The 8,955-nt window shown below is 37.6% G+C and overlaps 1 protein-coding gene across 1 annotated transcript; it reads right to left on the bottom strand.

Moving 5' to 3' along the window:
• Positions 1 to 8,577: 8,577 nt before the first annotated feature.
• LOC119254740 (60S ribosomal protein L36-like) lies at positions 8,578 to 8,955 on the bottom strand. The gene has a single exon (XM_037521826.2). It carries the CDS (start codon positions 8,940 to 8,942, stop codon positions 8,625 to 8,627), a length of 318 nt encoding a protein of 105 aa, XP_037377723.1. The 5' UTR covers positions 8,943 to 8,955; the 3' UTR covers positions 8,578 to 8,624.

Below are 8,955 nucleotides of genomic sequence, written 5' to 3'. Positions count from 1 at the left end.
GCTAAACTCCATTGTGAAATACTAGCCATGGGGAAAACCTTTTGCCCTGTTTCTACCCAAAAGTATAACATATATTTCCCTTTGTGAATTTGCTGCATATTTCCATTTGAAAAGATGTTTCCCTTCCACATTTGGAAGGTGAAAGAACCTATTTACCATGTATTTCCCAATCATATCACCATATTTTACTTCCCTAGTTCAACAACTACTTTGGGTTTTTCACTTCTTTTCCATGACTTTCTGTACATATTAAATATTAATAGGAATAAAATGTGTACTTTTTCCTTCGGGTAATCTGACTTTTGTCACTATAGCTCACACCTCCAAATTAAAAAAAAAAAAATAGGAGAGTAAAGTGGGTTTTCCTTCTTTATAGTTCCTTGCAACTCACCATTTAAAGAAAATAATTTTCAGCTTTATTTTTTATAAGTACCAAAAGCAAATAAAATGAAAAGTCTAAAGTGTATAGCTCATTTTGAGAATGATGTAACTGTCAAAGATAGGTTTGCATAATTGAAACAGTAGATGGGGCCTTAGGACTAATTACTGAAAATTCATGAGTTGAATTGCGACAAACTTTACAAGATAGAGTTCAGACTGTAGCAGATTTCTACCAGCTCCCAGCCTGCGGCTCAATCACTCATTTACTCAATAAATATCTACACATTTATTCATTGATATCTAGTTATGGAGCACATATTATATGCCTCTCACTCTCTTAGGTATTGAGTAAAACAAAATATCACAGCAAATTATTTGCCCAGAAGAAGCTTATAGTAGATCAGGAAAAATAATAAACATTTCTAGAATGTTGATAGTATAGTTTACAACAGGAGTTTAAGGGAATATACAACTTGGCATTTATGTTAAATTGGAAATAGAGATATCAAGAAAAACTTTCAATAATTCAAATCACATTTATCTTCAAATGTGTATCTGAGACATATAAGTATGTATTATTAATGAAAAGTATTATAGTTTTATTTTAATAAACCTTGGAGGAAAATTTACCTTAACTCATGTAGAATAGGTTGAATCATAGGAATGCCTTCAAAATCTAAACTGCAACTCTACTTAAGGAAAGTTACTTTGAGCTAGTCAACCACTGGTGTAACATAGTCAACCACATTGGGCACCAAACTGTTAAAGGGTTATCCAATGTGAAATGGGTTGGCCTGACTGTGGGTCCTCACCCACATTCTTAAGCAGGACTTATGAGACTCAACTGCAGGTACACATAAAAAGGGTGATAAAGGGATTATTTACAAAAAGGGGAAATGAAGAAATGAATAACTTGGGGAGAAAGAGAGAGATAAATTGTTGAATCCATCCTGCCAGTTCTGCTGATCTGGAACCCCAATAGCACACTGAAAGTGAAAAAACCAAGGCCCTCCAAGGCTCACATGACCAGTTGTATAGCAAACCTGGCTGCTTAACTCCACCCTCAGTTCCCAGCAATCCTCCCTTCTTGTGGTGATGACATTATGGGATTTATACTCCTTGGTGTCTTGCATCTCTTACGTCTGGGGTTGGAGTGGGGTCCATAAAACCTATTTGTGGAGTTTGTTCAGGACATCCTTTCCCCCCAATGAAAGGAGGGAAGATAGAAAGTTGTAGAACACACTATCTGCAGGATTCAATCTCCAAGGTCATGGGCATTAAGGCCCATGTGCATTGGATGAAGTTCCTAATTTAGTTCAAAACACACTAACCCATGATAATGCACCTTGGTATACTGAAATTTTAAGCTAAAGGAATTGAATAAACAGCAGCATCAGGAAGATCACTCTCCTCTTTCCCTGCTGTTCTTCAAAACTAGTCATAAAACCCTCCTGTGAGAGGTGCTCTCCCTACAGTCAGAGGAAAGAAGCATCCTTATCTCTGAATACAAACAGATATCAAGAAGAATTCAGACAAACAGACCTTTCTGTTTTCCCCAGTTTGCTACATTTACCCTACACCCTTGAAGAATAGGCTTCCCCAAGGGCCTCCCCTGGTGGCACAGTGGTCAAGCGCTGGGTGGCAAGACCGCCCACAGCCTCTGCAGTGCCAGTTCAATCCCCGGCCACCAGCAAGGATCCCCCCCAAAAAAAAGAATAGGCTTCCCCAAGATATTTATAAGTAGACCTCACCTACAGGCATGTTGATTATTTTCAGTTGAGGTTAACTGAGTTCCTGATTGCTCATGAGAAACTTTTACCACTCCATTAACTACTGAAAAGAATGAAAATTAGGGGTCTTATCCAGAATTCATATTTTTACTAGAAATGACCTTTCTATTGGGAAAGCCTATCTCTGTGGCAGGGCAAACATGTGAACCCCCTCTTATGTGAACCTCTTATGTGAACCTCTCTCCTTGAAGCCCCAGTGGCCTTTCCTCCATAGCTCCATGGATTTTGCCCCACTGGCTTTGGACTCTAGCCACGTAGATTCCCCATGTGTATGCAATTACATTTTCTTTCTCCTAGTAACCTGTCTGATGTTATTTGGTTGCTCAACCAGCATGAGTAGAACCCAGAGGAGTAGGAAGGAATTTATTCTCTACCCCTATGCTGCCTGCTTATTATATTTTTTAGGCCAACCCACTTTTCATCAAATCGCAATTCTATATTTTTCTGTGGGTTGGTCTTCATTTTTTAATAAGGAATCCAATGGCACATAAAACTTAAATAATTTAATGTGTACGCATTTCTCCAGCTAATGTTTTTGTCAGTTTAATATTCAGACTCAGTCAGAGACCCTGAGAAGATTGAGGAAAACATTTTTCCTGCCCTATAGTTCAAATGCTTATAAAGACTATTGTTAGGTATATGGACTAGAAACAGAAACTTTCTCCACCTGAGATCATTGTCTCAATTATCCAAAGAATTGAAAGTTTTTCTTGTACTAATATTCTATTTCAGTGTTTATATTGGTTTTGGGGAGACACTTATTTCTTAACAATAGGTGTTTTTTGACAAAATAAATTTAATTTTCAAAAATCCAAACTTTTAAAATATGTGTTATCCCTAAAACATTCCTCACATGCTAAATTGAATCTTTGATATGAGTAAATCAGATAATTAAGAAGCACTCTGGCTATCAGATTTTGGTTATTTGTGCATGCACAGTTATTTGAGGATTTTATTATATTTTAAAATATATTATTTTACTATGTAGAAAATAAGAATAAAACCACCCTAATGAGACAAAGAATGATTCTCAAGATAAAACTGACAAAAAAATAGAATACAAAATAGGATATCTCAAACTATTTTACTGAAATTGTAACTTTGGAAGGTATCCTTAGAAATTGATGATATTTTAGTTCTCATCAAAAAGAAACCTCTTTAAGCTGTGTGTGATTTTCATTTAGAATATGTATTTTTTTCAAGAAGGAATTCTACAGAGAGGTAGTGTAGGGTAAGGTAAAAATGTATCAGGCTTTTCTATCCTCCCACCATTAGGATTGATGATGGATCCCTGTGGTCCTGAATGCATGCCTGATGGCGGGCACCTGGAGTAGGGTGTGGGCATACTTAGGTGGGTACACCTGGGCTGAGAGACTGGGCTCATAAGGATGGCGTCACAGGGACGCCAGCAGAGAGAAAAGAACAAGAATGAAAGAGAAAACGAGAGCAGAGACAGAGAAGCAAAGGCCACGACAGAAGGCCGGAGAGCCCAGAAAGAATGAAGACATGCTGGTGGCTGGGAGGCCTGCCCACCTCCCGGCACCCCTGCCTGCCGTGTACCTGGTAAACCTAATAAAAGCCTGAAAAAGCCACTGAGGGCTCCAGGACTTCTCTTTTACCCCACCTGCTCGATCATAGAGATCCTGCCCTGTGGTCTTCTCGCCGCTACAGGTAGGAACTATTTTTATTTTAAATAACATCTCAGTGAACATATTTATATACAAATTATAGACTACATTTCTAATTATTTCTCCATGTCTAATATAATAGTGTCTCCCTTATGCATAACACTGCTGTGAATAATTTTATACTTAATTATTTGACAGTACCTATCATTATGGTAGATTACTTCAAATGAGATTGCTGAATGAAATGAATAAACAGCATGAAGTTTTGGGTTATGTATGTTGTATTCAGTTTTTATCATTTTTTTAAAAGATTTTTTTTATGTATACAAGAGCTGGGGTGTAAGCCAGAGGTGTAGGTAGGTGAGAAGATTCACCCGAGACAAAGGGGGGAGCAGAACAGGCAGATCTACTGAAATACACTGCTAAGGGGAGCAGTGAGGGAGACAGGAGAGGTCTGTTGTGACATGCGGGTCACCTCCCTGGCCGAGGATCAAAGTTGTGCCGTAGTTGCTGAGGATAGCTTCATAGTGCTGCGACTTAACCCCTTGTGCCACCAGGGAGGCCCCTGTATTCAATTTTATTGACAGTAGTAGATGAGGATAGATGTTGGTGATCATAAAGGAATTTTTTATATTTTAAAATTATTTTACAGTTGGTTGACAAATTAAATGTTTTTTTATTAGTTTTCATTTCTTTTAATTAAACTGGACTGTATTTTTACATGTTAATGGGCTAGTATATAGTCATAATTTTTCTGTGTGGCATTTATCTTTATTAATATTATGAAAGATGTAACTTACATTTGTTAAATACTTTATATTATAAATATAATTTCAATATAAATTATATAAAATATATACATATTATATAAACCAATAGAAAACTATAATAAAATTATTTAACCCAATTATTTTATTATTTATACATGTACATTCAACTAAAAGTTATACTAAATGATTGTCCTTATTGAACCTATAACATGATATTCTTCCTTAACCCAAGACGACATCTGTCTTGGATCAGGTGGAATGGAGGTTAAAATTATTGAATAGATAATTCAAAGGGAGACTGGTTCAAATTTTGTTACATAAATTTAGATTCTGATTCTTCAGCAAGACAGACAGCAATATTTTTGTAATAAAAAAGACAAGATTGTCCAGGGAATATTTTAGAGAATTTTTTCTTACTTTTGACATTGGACTATAACGTTCTGCATAAGAGGCATGGTGCTTAGAAAATAAGGTAAAAAAGAAGAAACCCCTCCAAGGTCAGCTATAAAATTTACAAAATGAAAATGCAGGGTCCCTTGTTTAAAAATTATTAAGTATATCAAATAGAGTGATAACAAAGCATTAAGCAAAGTGTGGGGGCCTGTGCACTTGGTCATATGCCCATGAATTCATCCTTGGTCTGATTCCCTTATGGAGAGGAGAAAGACATAATAAGGAAAGGTGCTGATCACAGAGGGCTGCCACTATTTCCCCTCTTTACCTCAAAGGGCAATGTCTATTTTGTAGGTTTAGCAAACTCCCTAGAGTGAAGGAGATTATCCTCCCCCATATCTGTTCACTTTTGGAATTAGGGGTAGAGATGCTCTATCTGTGGTGGTTTTGCCAAGGGAATGAACAGAAAATGAAAGTTATAAATAAAATACTTTATATAACCACTTGTCTTACAAATAAATGATACATGCGAAAATAAACACATCAAAATCCTATCAAGAACTTGAGGATGTGTCTTCAGAAAAACATAGCAGTCTTCATTTTCTTGGTGGAAAAGTTACATTTTCTACTGTGGACTCCGCTGCCACTCCCCAAACAGAGCAACAAAGTAAACTGCTACTCAAAGAAAGTTCAGTTTATTTACTTAAGACAGTAAGGGAGAGCATCACCCAATGAGAGACTTAGCTTCTTCAAAGGGAGAAGGAAGAAAATAGTTATTTCTAAGGTTTAAGGTTTCAGTGATTAAAGTGAAATATTCAGAGCCTGAATCTCATTGTAATCGGGCAATTTCTGGTATAATGGTTTAGGATCTGCGAACAAAACAGGGTGCAAGTGTTTAGGAAACATGTTCTTGAGTTACCAGTTTTCAGATGAGAGCTCTCTGCTCATTTGGGTAATCTGTTGTCCCGGGGAGGCTTTCTGTCTATATTAGTAAACTATTGTCCTAGAAACAGGCTGGTTGAACACACTCCTTTCAGATAACTGGATATGGGGGAACTTTCTGAAGCAAACAATGAAGTTGTTTAGTGGTTTATACCTTTACCCAGAAAAGTATTTTCTAGAATAAATAATAAAATCATGTTCATGGAAGCACCCTTTATCTTTAATCCCAAGAGTTAAGATTTAGGGCTGCGTCTCAGTCCATACTGGACTCAGAAAAGTGAGATCAAAAGCAGTTCCTAAAGATGGGAAGATTTGCCTCCTATAATGCAGCATAAGACCAGCCGACCTACTCCTTAAGTAATTGTCGACTGTGATTAGCTCTAAGCAAAAGTTTAAAGAAAGTAAAGTTCTATCATTTTATTCAGTGACTTCATAATTTTATTTCTCTTCAATCTCTTGGATTCGCATCTATGCTTCTCTTATGGCATTGTTCTCATTCATCAAATTCTCGGAGACCCTTTCTCCAAGGTTTTTTTTAATATAAGAAACTGAATAGAAGTCAATAAAAGTCCTTTGAAATTAGAGGAACTCCTTGCTACCAGCACATTTAAATGGCAATTGCTGAACTGCTTTAAGGAACACTTCAGAAATATATGCACATACATACCTTCTTGCCACCATTTTTCCTATTAAGCAGAAAGTATAATGTGAAAATTCATGTCTACGGGGAGAATGAATTACTTAGAAATACATAGAGTACATTCTAGAAGTATTTATTAACTGAATAATAGGTTGAATACTAACTCCCTTCAATATTTTTAAGTTTGATTTGCTTCCTTCAGTTTCAGTTGGCTTAAATAAAATACTGAATTGTTTTTTCAGAGCAAGGTAGATTAAATGAATGTAGCTCATCAGTCACCTTCCTGTCATTATTTAGTGTAATGTAGTGAGAAAGTGCTGGAATGAAAGTAAGAAAACACAGGTTTTCTGTCACTAATGACGGGGGCTTCATGTATAACTTATTACCCTAAAACCCAGTTTATTTATTTATTAATTGAAGAATTACACTCACTGACCTCTAAAACTAATGCCCATTCCATCTTCTCTGATGGATGATTCTAAGTTGTGTATCATCTTCACTATAAACTGTTTAGATCAGATAAGCCTTTTTTATTTTCCTCTGTGCATTTGCCAGTCATTTGTGTTATGTCTGAAAGGTCGTTTATTACATATTGCTGGTTTATTGTAGTACTTTTGTGCATCTGTTTAACGTCTCTAAAATAAACCTAGCATATCAGTTCAGAATCTTTCAGAAGTTTCTGGAAAAATAAGAATCCCTACTCGCCCAGAGCACATGGTGGGACTAAATGAAATAATGAAGATTATTTGGGAATTAGGGTGGGACTGTTCATTAACATTATTCAACTACTCTGCCTTCATCTCTGTGAAGATAACCTGTACAGAAAGATGTCTGTCTTCTAAAGTGATAGTAGTGGGGACCAGGGGTGAATTGCTGATTAACTCCAAGTATTACTATGACTCTCAGATCCGGCTTAGTAACAATGACATCCTATTGGTTTTAAATGCTTTTGTAAAATTTTGTGGTAACCAATATTTAAATGGATAAAAGACACCTACCTTATACATCCTTATAAATGGAATAGTATGCATAATAAAAATTCAAAACAAGGGGCCCTCCTAGTGGCACAAGGGGTTAAGACACAACCTATGAAGCTGTCCACTGCCACTGCAGCACGAGTTAGATCCTGGACCAGGGAGCTACCCACACATCTACCCACACAGTAGCTACCCACACAGCTACTGCACAGGGTGTAGCACATCTCTCCTGACTCGCCCGCTGCTCCCCTCAGCAGTGTATCTCAGTCAATCTTCCTATTCTGTTCCCCACTCTGTTTCTAGTGAATCCTCTTACCCCCACACCTCGGGCCTGTACCCCAGTTCTTGTATGTATAAATAAATCTTTAAAAAAATTCAAAACAAATAAAATTAATCTTTAAATCACCTTTATTCTACTATAGCCAGAATTTAGATGAAAACCAGGAAGAAGGAGAGAGTGTTTTATTGCTAGCCAGTCATGCGCTTTCTGGTCATATCTTGTTTTCTGTTTTTGATATTTTATGTTTTTTTTTCTGTTGGAAGCAAAAGGGTTGAATAGAATTAAACTCCCTATACCACCTAAGGAATATGAAATCTCTAGACCACAAGGACACAAAGTCTGCACATATAATGACTATGTGACAGATGATCAAAAAAAGAATGGCATGGCCTGGGTATCTGAATCACACTCCAGCACCCTTTTTTTTTCCTTAACACTTTCATAGCTGCTGCCTGGACTGCAAGGAGGTGGGAGTTAGTGAGGCAAGGAAAGGCAGGCTGAGTAACTTCTGCAATCAATGAGTATTCCAGTGCTCATCAAGGAGCCCTCCCCGCTCTTGGTAATTGCAAGCACATGCAGGTGTGGCCCATTCTTGCCACAAATTCTGAATTTTTGCAGCAATGATCTCTTTCTGACATTTTTGGTAGTCATTTCTTTTTCAAATTTTCCTCAATTGTTTTTGACTTCAAGAATTCTTATACTTTGTAAGCCAATGAACTTTCTCCTCATGCTTTCTCCTGTGATTTTGGATTTATCAACTTTTCTTTTCTTTTTTTTTTTCTGCAAAGATTTTATTTGTGCATATTGGGAGGTGGGAGGGTTGTTAGTCTTTCCTGGCAGCTGCCTTCCTCATGGCAGCCAGGACATTGCTCAACTCCTCTCTCTTCCTCTTGGCGCAGATGTGTGTCCCCACCCTTTTCTTGATGAACTTGAGGGCCCGCTTGTATTTGGAGACCTTGAGCAACTCCATGGCGCGCCGCTCATAGGGGGCAAAGCCACACACCTCCCGAATCATGTCCCGCACGAACTTGGTGTGCTTGGTGAGGCGGCCGCGGCGGCGGCTGTGTCTCTGTTTGCTCACGTTCTTTGTCACCTTGTGGCCCTTGTTGAGGCCCACGGCCATGGGGTAGCACAGAGCCATGGCTGCTGCTGTG

The sequence above is a fragment of the Talpa occidentalis genome, unplaced genomic scaffold, assembly GCF_014898055.3.
Source record: "Talpa occidentalis isolate TD23 unplaced genomic scaffold, MPIMG_talOcc4v2.1 talOcc4.3, whole genome shotgun sequence".
Classification (NCBI taxonomy): Eukaryota; Metazoa; Chordata; class Mammalia; order Eulipotyphla; family Talpidae; genus Talpa; species Talpa occidentalis.
This window is presented reverse-complemented; position numbering and strand designations above follow the sequence as displayed.